This window comes from Chrysochloris asiatica, unplaced genomic scaffold, assembly GCF_000296735.1.
Source record: "Chrysochloris asiatica unplaced genomic scaffold, ChrAsi1.0 scaffold00107, whole genome shotgun sequence".
NCBI lineage: Eukaryota > Metazoa > Chordata > Mammalia > Afrosoricida > Chrysochloridae > Chrysochloris > Chrysochloris asiatica.
In genome coordinates, this window is record NW_006408625.1 from 3678553 (window position 1) to 3693458 (window position 14906).

At 36.7% G+C, this 14906-nt stretch overlaps 1 protein-coding gene across 1 annotated transcript in view; it reads right to left on the reverse strand.

Annotated features, from left to right (window-relative positions):
* Nucleotides 1-14906, reverse strand: part of FANCC (Fanconi anemia, complementation group C) — a 200859-nt gene that overhangs the window by 173916 nt on the left and 12037 nt on the right. Inside the window, exon 3 of the mRNA XM_006867669.1 lies at nt 9931-10025. Coding sequence (XP_006867731.1) covers nt 9931-10025 — 95 coding nt within the window. The remainder of the gene's footprint in view (nt 1-9930; nt 10026-14906) is intronic.

Consider the following 14906-nt stretch of genomic DNA (forward strand, 5'->3'; position numbering starts at 1 on the left):
GGGGATAATAATCAATGTAATGAAACAAGCTATATGAATGGTTGAATGTGAAGCTGATGATGTGCCCTGTAAACTTTCACTCAATCCAAAATAAAACATTTAATAAATAAAAAAAAATTTTTAAATGACTCTAATGAGGAGAGGTTCTAGATCTTTAGGTATCCTTGTTTTTTCCCTAAAGTTACACATACACATAGATGTTCACTTACATGTGTGTTTGTGTGTGTATGTTATATGGTGCTTTGTACTACATTTTATTTTGAATACCAACAATTTGCATCATAAATAACAATTGTCAGAAGACTAAACTTTCACTCCTGGATATTAGTATGAATGGGGTGAGAACGGTAGTATGATGAAGTCAGATTTCCTGCATGTAAATGTCAAATTCATTATTAACTATGTGAAATTGGGCAAGATATTTGATATTCTGTATCTGTTTTCTAATTGTGAAGTAGCAATAAATAAAATCCCCCCTGCTTAAAAAAAAAATGGTGCTGGGACCATGGGGCATCCATGTGGAAAAAAAAAGAAATTAGACTACTTATACTATATAAGGAGTCCTGGTTATGTATGGTGCTGTGGGCTAACTGCAAAGTTGTTTGAACTGCAAGGTCGGTGGTTCAAGCTCCCCAGCTGCTCCTTAGAAAACTTATACAGGGTCGCTATGGGTCAGAATCAGTTCAATGGCACTTAACAACAACAACACTATATATATGTATATGTATATGTATATATATAGGTGTATCACAGATGTAAATGACAAAGGCAAAAGAATACTACTTTAGAAAATGTATTAAGAAGAATACAGAAAAGACTCATAACTTTGGAAAAGGATGATTCTTAAATAAAATGCAAAATTATGTAAGCACAAAAAGAAATATATAGAGAGAGGCTCCCACCACAGACATCTGACTGAGCCTCAGAGATAAAGGTGTGGACATTCTTTTTTCTCTCTCTGTTCACTGGTCTCTCGCTGCTTGTGCACCTCCACTCTAGTAACTAGAAGAGGTGTCTGAGTGAGTGGAAATCCCCCCACCCCGGGAGGGTTCTACTACGAATGCACATGTCTAGAAACAAGATAGAGTAACAGAGACAAATGTGCTGGAGGTAGACCCAGCCTTCACACTGGAAGGAGGGCAGGCTTTGGAATTGCCTCAGAAGAAATTTAGGAGAATGATATTGAGATGCATCCAAATGCTTCACAGAGGGGTTCAGAAAAATATGGAAGAAGTCAGCAGAGTGTTACAGGAACAATCAAATTAGACAGATACAGCATTGGAAACAATTCAAAACATGCAACAAGAGGTCCAAACGATTAATAATAAAATATCAGAAATGGACAATACAATGAAAGAGCAAAGGAGCAAAATTGAAGAGATGGAAGCCAGAAGCATGAGGTGGAAGACAAATGTCTCAATACTACTAAGATACAAGAGCAAGCAGTAAAAAGAATTTTTAAATCTGAAGAAAATATAAGATTTATGTGGGAAAACATGAAGAGAAATAACTTAAGAATTATTGGCATTCAGAACAGGAAGAATCACACAAGTCCACAATGGAAATAGTTGAAAAGCTGCTGGAAGAAATTCTCCTAACATCCTGAAAAACAAAAAGATAAACATTCAAGAAGCTGAACAAACCCTAGGAAGGATAGATCCCAAAAGTAAATCACCAAGACATAACACAATCAAGGTCTCCAAAACCAACGACAAGGAGAGAATCCTAAAAGCAGCTAGGGAAAAGAAAAGTATTACTTACAAATGCAAGAAAATCAGATAAAGCTCTGATCTCTCAGCAGAAATCATGCAGGCAAGAAGGCAATGGGGAGATATATATAAAATCCTGAAATAAAAAACTACCAAGAAAGATTCCTCTACCCACCAAAGCTGTGAATCAAATACAATGGTGTAATTAAAAACATTCCAGGATAAAGCTAAGGGATTTTTCCAAAGCAAACCACACACTTCAAAACAGCCTAAAGGGAGTTCTATGGACTGAGAACCAACAAGAACAGACAACCAGAGACTGACATACATGGCAGCACTACCCAGAACTCAATCGACAGATGGAAGAGTCCAGACCAGAACAAAACTATAAGACTGAATTCAGAAGATCTGGGAGGTCAGTCTATGATCAAAACAATTACAATGTGAAAGAGGGAAAAAAATGGGAACAGAGATCCAGGTGGTGAGAAGGTCAGGTAGATTACAGGATAAAATAGACTTTTAAATGAAGGAAAAAGTTAACAGAATATAAAGTAACCTTAAAGAAAATTAATACATCACAATATACCAAGAAAATAAAAATCCAAGCAGAACATGGAAACACTAAAATTATGAAGACACTGACAAGAAAGAACATAAAAAACATGAACTCAGCACAGAAAGGTATGCAGAAAGAACAAAGAAACCAGCAGCACCACAAAAATAACAAACATAATGACAGCAATTAGCTCATACCTATCAGTAATTACACTGAATGTCAATGGATTAAATGCACCTGTTAAGTGATGGAGAGTGTCAGAATGGATAAGAAAACAAGATCCTTCAATATGCTGTCTATAAGAGACACATGTTTCACACAAAGACAAAGACAGACTAAAAGTTGAAGGATGGAAAAGAATATACCAAGCTAATTGTAATAAAAAACGAGCAGGAGTGGCAATACTAATCTCTGATAAAATAAACTTTGAGGGAATAACCAGCAGAATAGGTAAAGATAGACATTATCTTATGACTAAAAGGTGAAGTGATCAAGATGACATAATCATAATAAATATCGATGTTTCCAATGAAAAAGCTCCAAAATACATAAAGCAAACTCTAAAAGACTTGATGAAAGAAATAGACAAACCTACAATAATACTGGAAGATTTTAATAATGCCACTTTTGAAAAAGGATAGAACAACCAGAAAGAAACTTGACAAAGACACAGAGGAACTAAACAGCACAATCAATCAGCTTGACCTCCAGAAGTGTACAGAGCATTCAACCCAACAATAGCACAATACACATTTTTTTACAATGCATATGGAACATTCTCCACCACAAAACAAGCCCCCATAAATTTACAAACATCAAAATACTACAAAGCATCTTCTTAGACCACAATGTTATAAAATAAGAAATCAACAATAGGAAGACCAAGGAAATAAAGTCAAATGGAAACTGAATCACAACCTGTTTAAAACACTGAGTAGTAGAAGACATAAAACGTGAATTCACAACGGATGAGAAAGAAACACAACATACCAAAATCTTTCAGACATGGCAAAAGCAGTCCTGAGAGGACAATTTATTGTAATAAAGTCACACATCCAAACAGAAGAAAGAACCAAAATCAACACATTAACACAACATCTCCAATAACTAGAAACAAACCAGCAAAGTAAACCTACAATCAACAAAAGAAAATAAATAATAAAGACTTGAGTAGAAATAAACAAGATAGAAAAAAGAAAAACTATAGAAAGAATCAACAGGACAATGAGCTGGTTCTTCAAAAGAATTAATAAAATTGACAAACCATTGGCAAACCTATCAAAAGAAAAGAAGGAGAAGACACAAATAAAACACAGAAGAAAGTACATGGATGATGTCACAACAGAACCAATATAAATTAAAAAAAAATATTATTAAGAGTTGTACTCCAACAAATTTGAAAATCTTGAGGAGATGGATACATTTTTAGAAAAGCATGACCTACCTGAACTTACACTAAGTGAAGTAGAAAACTTGAAAAGATCTTAACAAAAGTAGAAATTGACCAGGTCATCAAAAAACTCCTAACCAAAAAAATTCAGGTCCAGATGGCTTCACTGGTAAATTTTACCAAACATTCAGGGAGGAGCTGTCAACAATTCTACTTAAATAATTCCAGAATATAGAAGAGGATGGAAAACTTTCAAATACATTCTATGAAGCAAGCATAAACCTTATACCAAAACCAGGGAAGGACATCACTAAGAAAGAAAATTATAGACCAATATCCCTCATGAACAAAGATGCAAAAATTCTCAACAAAATCCAAGGCAACAGAATTCAACAAAACATCAAAAAAAATAATGAATCATGACCAGGTGGGATTCATATCAGAGATGCAAGGATGGTTCAACATTAGAAAAGCAATTAATGTAATCCACCATATAAATAAGAAAAAAGAAAAGAACCTCATGATCATATCAATTGATATGGAAAAGGCATTTGACAAAATCCAACATACATGATAAAAAACACTCCACAAAGTAGGAATTGAAGGGAAATTCCTTAACATAATTAAGAGCATATACAAAACCAACAGGCAACATCACTCTCATGGAGAGAAACTGAAAGCCTTCCCTTTGCAAAAAAGAATCAGACAAAGATGCCCTCCTATACAATATTGTTTTGGAAGTCTTAGCCAGAGCTATAAGGCAAGATAGGGAAATCAAAGGCATCCAAAATGGCAGAGGAAGTAAAACTTGCACTATTTGCAAATGATATGATTCTATACACAAAAAACCCCCAAAGACTCAGCAAAAAAACTACTGGAACTCACTGGAAGATTCAGTAAAGTGGCAAGATATAAGATCAACATACAAAAATCAGTCGGATTCCTACATACTAATAATGATAGCACTGAAAAGGAAATTAGGAAAGCAATACCATTTACAATAGGAAGAAAGAAAAATTATTTGTTGGTTGGTAAGGGGTGGTGGGTAGGACAGTAGAGCACAGGGTGGGGGATAGACACATCATAGTTCGATGTTGGGGAGGGCAATACAAAAGAAGTAGTAGAGGGGTGGAAGAACAAGGTATATAGGGGAACACTGAGGCAGGTTTGCATGGGCTAAATGGGACAGAGATAAATAGCGATGCATGCTCAAACTTGGAACAACAGGGCTCTGTGATGCAGGGATTGAGGACTAGTCTGAAGAGGGGAAATAATGTTAATATGCTTGACTATCTTATGAATATTTGTTTCCTTTGCCTACTATTGTAAAACAGACACTTGAATGGGATAGAAATATATATTGGGAAATACGATTATAGAAAGCTTATAAGTCCATCTTCAGCCTATAAATGATTGGAATACCTAAAAGGGGTTCTAGAACTTGCCCATTGAAATACACTTCTTGCAGAGCCTTTGTAGTGTATAGGTCCTTAGGTGGAATTCTGAGCCCCATCCAGAACCTTCTAACGTGGGACATTCTCACTAGAAAGGATAAGCAGACCAGCCTGGAACAGAAAGATCAGCAGGAAAAAATCCAAAAAAAAAAAAAAATGGCAATCTGATTAGCTACTTCAAGAACAAGGCAAGCAATCAAGTCCCTTCAGGACAAACCACCCTCCAAGACTGAAACTTAAAGGGAACACATGAGCAGGCATGTAAGCTTGCTTGAGACCACATTGGTCTACTGGTGACTGAAAGAGGGGGAAAGGCAGAAATGAAGATATGGGCTGAGTACAACCATGTTCTATAGACTCCTGTTGACCTGGAGATTAGAGAAAGAAGAGGAAGGGCTGGTTGGTCGGAAGTGTGGTGTGATGTGGGGACACCTGAGCCCCAGAAAAAAAAAAAAACAAACAAACAAACAGAGGGAATGGAAGCAAATACTGTTGAATGATGATGCATGGAAGAGACTGTAATCATAGCAATGAAACGATGAGTGTAAAACCGATGTTCAACAATGTAAACTAACACTCAATTCACAATTTAAAAAAAAAAAAGCTGCTAGAAAGAAAATAGATTATTACCAAATAAAACAATAAGTATCCCAAGAGCAGACTTCCCATTAGCCTCGAAAGGTGTCAGAAGATAATAACGTATCTTCAAAATGCTGAGGAAGCAAATATCAACCAGGAATTCTGCAACCAGAAACAGGACTTGGAATGCAAGACAATGACTGGCTGAAGCAGTCTCCAGTTAACCACTGTGCCCACAAGACTTCTTCATTCAACTTCTATGCCTCTCTGGTCTTTTAAGCAATTGGCTGTGTTGTCCCTGAAAGTCAATGAAGAAGTTTGAACCAAGAGCACAGGCACAGCCCATGAGTCCTTGATTGCCTAGCCATTGACAACATCTTAATGAAGAAATAGAGATAATGTCTTTAGAATTTAAGTCAATCACTAGTAACCACTGCTATTCTAAGATGCTAAATCATTCTTAAAACCAGTTTCTCTATGAAGATCAATATTGATTACACATGTTAAATAAAAACTTTTTTTAAAAAAAGTAAATATAGATAAATTTCACTATAATAAAATTAAACATATGTCATCCTTTAAAATAACAGGAAATACAAACACAAATCGCAGAGTGAAAGAAATACCTACAATACACATAACAAAGATAATAAAGTGTTCATAAAGATCATCTACAAAGAACCTCCACAAATCAATAAAAAAGAAAGACTGTGTAGAAAAATGATTGAGAAATTTGAAGAGGAAGTTCACAAAATAAGTGTTCAACTTCAGAGAAATACAATTAAAACTCTAATGCACAAAAATACACACTGTGTGCCTCCCCCTCCCCCCCAAAAAAGTAACCGAATTTTAAGTTTAATAATACTATGGAATAGGAAGACTGTAGAACTCTCCCACATGGATCTTGGAAGTTTAAATAGGTGCCACCACTGTTTAAAACAATTTAGGATGGTCCTGGTGTAGTGCTGTAGGACAAGTACTGAACTTCTAACCACAAGGTTGGTGGTTCAAACCCATCATCTGCTCCTTGGAAACCCTATACAGTGTCACTATGAGTTGGAACAAACTCAATGGGACGTAATAAAACTGAAGCTATGCACATACCATAACCTGCCCTTCTACTTTAGAAAATGCATGCTTTGAACGCTGGATTTATGAGAATGTCCATAGGGATGTTACTTCTTACTTCCCTAAACTGGAAACAAACTTCAATGGAGAGTAGAATGAGTAAATAAATTACAGTATCTTTATACAGAGGAATATTATATGGAAATGAAATAAGTAACCTATAACTACACTCAGCATTGTTGAATCAATAATACTGAACATAAATAAAACACATAACAATACATACCATGTTGTTCCAATTACATAAAGTTAAGATAACATGCTCATTAACAAATTCTGATATGCAGATGACAAAAACTTGATTGCATGCTGAAAAGGGAAGAGGACTTGAAGTACTTAACTGATTAAGATCACAGAATACAGCTTTCAAAATGAATTATAACTTAATGTAAAAACAAAAATCCTAGAACTGAACCAATAGATAACATTATGATCAATGGAGAAAAGACTGAAGTTTTACTTGCATTTCATTTTACTTGGATCCACAATCAATGCTCATGAAAGCAGCAGCCAAGAAATCAAACAACACATTGCACAGGGTAAATATGCTGCAAAAGAATTCTTTACAAGATCTATCCTGAAGTATAATGCTGTCTGTGACAGAATAATATCCATACGCCTACAAGGAAAACCAGTTAATACCACTATTATTCATATTTACACACCAACCACAAAAGCCAGAGAAGATGAAACTGAGTAATTCTACCCACTTCTTCAGTCTGAAATTGATCAAACTTGCAATCAAAGTGTATTGATAATTACTGATGACTGTGATCTGAAGGCTGAAAACAAAGAGGAAGGATCAGTAGATCAGAAGGATCATAGAAATGATGCTGGAGATTGCATGCTAGAATTTTACAAAACCAGTGACTTATTAATTGCAAATTCCTTTTTTAAAAACATGAAAGGTGGTTACACACATGGACCTCACCAGATGGAACAAACTTCAAAATTCAAATTGACTTCATCTGTGGGAAGAAACAGTGGAAAAGTTCAACATCATCAGCCAAAACAAGGCCAAGGGCTGATGTGTAACAGACCGTCAATTGCTCATATTCAAGTTCATGTTGAAGCTGAAGAAAATTAAAACAAGTCCATGAGTGTATGAAAAAAAAAAAAAAAAAACTGCAGAAGAATAACTGCATTTGAATTTTATGAGCTCTAAAAACAGACCATGACTTTCCCTAACTCTATCCTTGCTCCCCTAGTCATCCTTTAATACTCAGCTAAACTATCACTTCCTCCAGGTCTGAGCAAGAATCTCTCTCTTGTGTCCATCACCCCTCCAATAGCCCAACCACACTACCTTGGAAGTCTCCCTGTCTTGTGTCCATCACCCTTCCAATGGTCCAACCACTCTATCTTGGAATTATCTGCTTACTAGACTGGGAACTCCCCTAAAGGTAGCCATTAAAATGTTTCAACTGTATTTTCCACTTGATAATTCACAATAATAAATGGACAGAGGCATTGGTATTTCAGTGGTAGGATTCTCGTTTTCACTTGGGAGACCTGGGTTTGATTCCCCGCCAGTGCACCTCATGTGCAACCACTACCCATCTTTCAGTGAAGGATTGTGTGTTGCTATGATGCTGAACAGTCTTCAGAAGAACTTCCAGACTAAGATGGGCTAGGAAAAAAGGTCTGGAAATCCTCTTCTGAAAATCAGCTCATGAAAACTCTATGCATGCATAACTGCCTGATTTACAACCAATCCTGGGTATGGAATAGGACCAGGCAGCATTTCATTCCCTTGTGCATGGGGTTGCTATGAGTTGAGGCCAATTTGACAGCAGCTAACAATAATACAATATTAAAGAAGAAAACCACAGAATAAAATTTAAGACTAGAAACTTGAAAAACAGACTAATAAAATCATGAGTTAGATGAAAAAGTAAACTCAATCACCCTAAAAATCACGTTACTAGAAAGCTAATTAGCTAGACAGCTAGCCAATAAAATTATATCCTAAATAATTACTAAACTATCAAATACTCAGCAAAAGCAAAGATTTTTAAAAACTAAATACTTACTATGTTAATCTATTTCTAGAGTCTTGTCTTTAGTACCTTTTCTTCCCTAATTCTAATCAGTTCCAGATTTCTTCAAGTCCTTTACTTTCAATTAAAATTTTACATTCTTATTTTTAGTTCTAAATTTCACCTTCTCCAGTCTCTTTCACTTCTACTTTGCCTTCTATTCTTTCAATTTAACAGAAAAATATAGATATTGTATTTGTTATCTCTGGTACCAATTTTATCTAAAACAAAGGAATCATAAGAAGCAGTAAATGTAATGATAATGCGTTCATCTAGTTGAGCGATTTCATAATACTAAGCAGTTAATTTGAACCACATTCATACTAAGTGGATCCTGACAGGCATCACAAGTCCTTGGGGTTGTTTGACAGGATAGTGGGGGGAGCGGGGGGTAGTGTTTGCAGCCACAATCCAGCATTACAGCATCCCCTCTTTGCTCCTGCTTTTCATGAGGATGTAGAAACAGACAAGGGGACAACCAAGCTGCTCTCTGGACCAGCGTGAGCACTAGTGGCCAAGTAGCAGCCAGGTGCTAGCCTGAGTATTATGACCCAGATGCCACCTATAGGATGCAAAATAAAGATTGCTGCTCCTAGAATACTTTGGAATTTTAGTTTTATTACAGGACAGGTTCTGAGAGAGGCAGTGAAGTATCTGAAGATGTATTCATAAATAAGCTATTAAACTACAAAGGAGTTTAAAAAATTTTGTGGGAAAATGGAATTAAAAGATAATGACATTTTTCCACAACCTTTTTGAAGTCCCCGCATGAACAAGGGAGAAGCCATTTTCTAAAGGCTATCAAATTATGGAAAGAAATAAGAGTACATTCTTTTAAATACCTGAGGTAACTTTTTCAGAAACACTCAGTATTAGGTCTTGTAGGCATGGGGAAACTCAACTTATGGGCCAAACAAACAAGAACTCTGAATAACTTCACAGCCCCCACTATAGCACAGCAGTGAAAGATGTGATTGAAGAAGTTTCTGAAACATCGTAGAATGGAACCGGAAAAGCAACACCTTTAAATAATCAAGTTAATTCAAAGCAGAGCAGGGCAAATCCACTCTCTTACCCGTATCCAGGAGTTAAATTTTGATTGACCAGAATTCTGAGGTTCTTTGTTAATCAGACAACATAAGCACCATAGAAGAATTTTTTGGCTTTCATCTAAAAAAAAGAAAAACTAATGAGTACATAGAGAGTATAAAAAATTTTTTTACACATTAGAATAATCTCAACCTTTTAAGTGCACAGAGGAAACATCCAGGACCGTGTATGAAAGTTAACTTTGTAGGAGTTTCCCTTTTTGTGGGTTCAGGATCACTTCTGCTTCACTCTTCTGTGGTTAACTCCTTTCTGATACAGCAGCAATTTTGAAAGCCAAAAGAGAATCATGGAAACAACTGTTCTTTCCAGATTAATTATTTTTATTTTATACTTCAGATCCTTAACAATTTCAGCCTTCTTATTGGCAACCTAGCTGCTAACAGCCAGGAGTCAATGTTGAATCTTTTCATTTTCTAATGTGTCACCTATTTGTCAAAAACAAACAAAAAGAACAAAAAGAACTGTTTAAAAATATATTCTACTTAGTATCAAATGGTTTGGATAAAACAGAAGTTTCTCAGATGCTCCTAATTTTTTAACATTTAAAACTTTGCTGAACATGAGATGAAAATGCTGAACTTTTGAAATCATATATTTGGAGGACACACCTACTCGGTGAGCCATACTCTCTTAATTTTTTTTTTTTTCCTCTTGTGGCGACTGACTCCATTCCAGCTAAACATTTTATAACAAGAGTGAGAAGTAAAAAAGAGACCTGAACTAGAGCAAAGCACCTCAGGAATGAGCAACAAGGCTGCGGGTGAGGCTGAGAAAACCCCCCTGGAACTAACTGCCTGCAGACTCACTGGAGGCCCTCTATCTTATCTCTAAGAAGCTGATCAACACAGTATTTCTGAGAGTCAGAAAGACATTAGAAAATACACACTCCAGTAAGCTGCCTCTGTATTTTCATTCACAAATCAAAGGGTGCTGAGTCATTTAAGCCAATTTCTCCTATAAACATCCATTAGTTTGTACTTCCCCAATAATTAACATCTTTGAACAGTCTTTGAGTGGAACAAAAGGCTAAACCCTAGACTACTTGCTAAAGAATCTCAGGGTCAAGTTCAAGCAGAAGTATCTCAGAAGAAAGGCCTGGTGATCTACTTCCGAAAATCATTGAAAGCACAGTTCTAACGGGATGCACAACAGGTGGACATGAGTAGCAACTGACTCCACAACTACTGGTGTATACACTGAACACACAGACAGTATCGGGGTTGTCCTGAGGGAAATTATTTTTCCCCCCAGGTTTTTATGAGCTCAAATACTCACACATTACTGGCTTGACTAAAATCATGTTATTTCCAGAGTCATAAAGTTTAACCTCTGAAGATTCTGGGGTTTGTCAGATTTAGTCAATGCAATGGATGAGACTGCTGTACTTTCTATGTGAACATTCTAAGCATTTTCATATAGCAAGTGTGTCAGATGCATCCAATGGTATGCTTATGCCAGCAACTGCCAGTGTTCATGAGAGTGCAAACTGATGGGGAGTGGATCTAAAAATCAGGAACTTATCACCAAAAAAAGAGATAAATAGGGAGTACTGGGCAAGGCAGGTTCAGGGCGGAGTTCCAGGACTCTGGACCACATATCTAGGAATATGTGGAGGGTTTGAAGGCTTGATACTGGTGGAACTTGTAGTGGATGTGGGAAATCATGTACTTCTGAATCTTCTGGCCTCGGTGGCCTGGACTAGACAACTTGGGCGACACCAAATGGTAAGATTAAGTGGGGGAGCACACCCACCAAGGAATAATGCCATGGGAACGTCAGAGCAAAGGTGGACAATATACTTTGTTGGTTTTGCTTAGTTCTGATTTTCATTTTTTTTTTCTGGCATATGTTCATTGGCCACCCACTGTTTGCACACCTCCATTCTGGTGACTAGAGGGGCTGCCTGAGCGAGAGGACAACCCCCACACCCACCACTGATGGGTTCTTCTGCCACGCATGCACACAGATACTCTCAGCCCAAGAGCCGGCCTTGAACTGTTTTTTTTGTGTGTGTGTTTTTTTTTTAAAAAGGGAACAGGCCAGAGCAAGGGGTGTGGAGAGGGCAAGAGAGTTTAAAAACAAACCAGGCCAAAAATTAAATTATATCCTAAGGTATAGCATAACAACCAAAGGTGGCATTTTAAGATATAGCAGATGGACAAAAAGGCAAGAAGTTGAAAGATGACGTTGAAGTCATACTCATATTGGGCTACAGATTTTTTATTTTTCTTACTTCTTCTCTCCCTCCTCTCCCCTTTCTGTGATTCTAGACTACAGCATCCTAACCAGTTTTGTTTGTTTTTTTGTTGTTGTTGTTTTGGTGTTCCCCCCACCCCCGGTTATTCTGCTGTTGCTATTTTGCACTCCCCCTTTTACCACTGGAAGACTCTTTCTCGCCCTATAATACCCAAGAAGAGTCAGCAACTGCTGCCATACAGTCAAGCTACAATCAAACTCTACAAAACACGAAATCCAGACAAGGACCAATACCAACTGCCATGAACCAGGGAGGCAGACAACACCTGTGAAAGTTACTCTGAGTTAAGGAATAAGAAGAGTGAAAAGGGAAGCTCACTTCCTGATCACATCTACCTGGAGGTAATCACAAAGTATAAAAAATACCAAAACACACACTCAATTAAATATTAAGGCAACAGATAAACACTAAACATGTCCAAGAAGCAAAAGTAGATGACCATATCAGCACATGTCCAGAAACAAGATAAAATGCCTGAGACAAATGACCTAGAAGTAAACATGGACTACATTCCAGAAGGAGGACAGGCATTGGAAATGCCTGAGAAGGAATTCAGAGAAATGATTATAAAATGTTTCAAAACACTTTAAAATGGAGTTGAAAAAAATAAGGAAGAAGTAAGGAAAACGCTACAGGAAATCAAATAAGATAGATACAGCATTGGAAACAATTCAAAACCTACAGAAAGCGATCCAAACGACCAAATAATACAATATCAGAAATAGACAATACACTGAAATGGCTAAGGAGTAGAATGAAGAGATGGAAGGCAGAACTAATGATCTGGAAGACAAATCACTCAATACCACTAAGATAGAATAGCGAACAGAAAAAAGGGTAAAAAAAATTGAAAGAAGGTCTAAGATTCATGCTAGACACATGAAGAAGAATAACATAAGAATTATCAGCATTCCAGAAAGGGAAAAATCACACAAGTCCAGAGAGGAAATGGTTGGAAAAGTGCTGGAAGAAAATTTCCTAACATCCTGAAAAGTGAAAAGATAAATATTCAAGAAGCTCAATGAACCCCAGGAAGAGCAGACTCCAAAAGAAAATCACTAAGACATATCATAATCAAGCTCTCCAAAATCAAAGATAAGGAGAAACTCCTGAAAGCAGCTAGGGAAAACAGAAGTGTTACATACAAAGGCAAACAAGTCAAATTGAGCTCAGATCCTCTCAGCAGAAATCACGCAAGCAAGAAGGCAATGGGGAGACATATATAAAACCTTGAAAGAAAAAACAACTGTCAACCAGGAATCCTTTATCCAGCAAACCTATCAATCAAACATGACAGTGTAATCAAAACATTCCAGGATAAACAGAAGCTACGGATTTTGCCAAAGCCAACCCTGAGCTACAAAACATCCTAAAGGGAGTTCTGTGGACTGAGAACCAACAAGAACAGACAACAACCAGAGAATGACATACGTGGCAGCACCTCCCAGAGCGAAATCAGCAGAAGGAAAAGTCAAGAACAGAGCAAAACTTTAAGAACAAATTCAGACTCTGGGAGGTCAGTGTATGATCAAAACAATTACAATGTAAAAGAAGGTAAACACGTACGAACAGAGATCCAAATGGTGAGAAGGTCAGGTAGTTGTCTATTACAGGACAAAATAGACAACACTAAATGGAGGCAAAAGTTAATGGACTATAAGGTAACCTCAAAGGAAATTAACACTTCACAAAATACCAAGAAAATGAAAATCCAAGAAGACTTGGAAACATTAAAACTATGAGGGAACTAACAAAAAAGAACACAAACAGCATGAACCCAGCAAAGACAGACACACAGAACAAAGAAAGCAGCAACACCACAAAAAACAAACATAATGGCAGCTATTAATCCATACCTATCAATAATTACACTGAATGTAAACGGATTAAATGCACCAGTTAAGAGACAGAGGGTAGCAGAACGGATAAGAAAACAAGATCCGGCAATATGCTGTCTGCAAGAGGCACATCTCACACACAGACACAAAAACAGATTAAAAGTCAAAGGATGGGAAAAAATGTACCAAGATAATTGCAATGAAAAATAAACAGGAGTGGCAGAACTAATCTCTGATAAAAGAAACTTTAAGCCAATAACTAGCATAATAGATAAAGATGGACATTATCTCATGATTAAAGGGACAATTGAACAAGAGGACATAACCATAATAAATACCTATGCTCCCAATGAAAGAGCCCCAAAATATATAAAGCAAACTCAAATAGTTTTGAAGAAAGAAATAGACGAATCTACAATAATAGTGGGTGATTTTAATACATCACTTTAAAAATGGATAGAACAACCAGAAAGGAACTTGACAAAGACACAGAAGAACTAAACAATACAATCAGCTAACTGGACCTCATAGATGTGTACAGAGCATTCAACCAAACAACAGCAAAATATACATTCTATTCCAGAGCACATGGAACATTCTCCAGAATAGACCATGTCTTACGCCACAAAAGAAACCGCCATAAATTTACAAACATCAAAATACTACAAAGCATCTCCTCAGACCACAATGCTATCAAATTAGGAATCGACGATAGGAAGACCAAGGAAATCAAGTCAAATACATGGAAACTGAGTAACACCCTGCTGAAAAGCAACTGAGTAGTATAAGAAATTAAATGTGAACTCACAAAGCTTCTAGAAACAAATGAAAATGAAAACACAACAT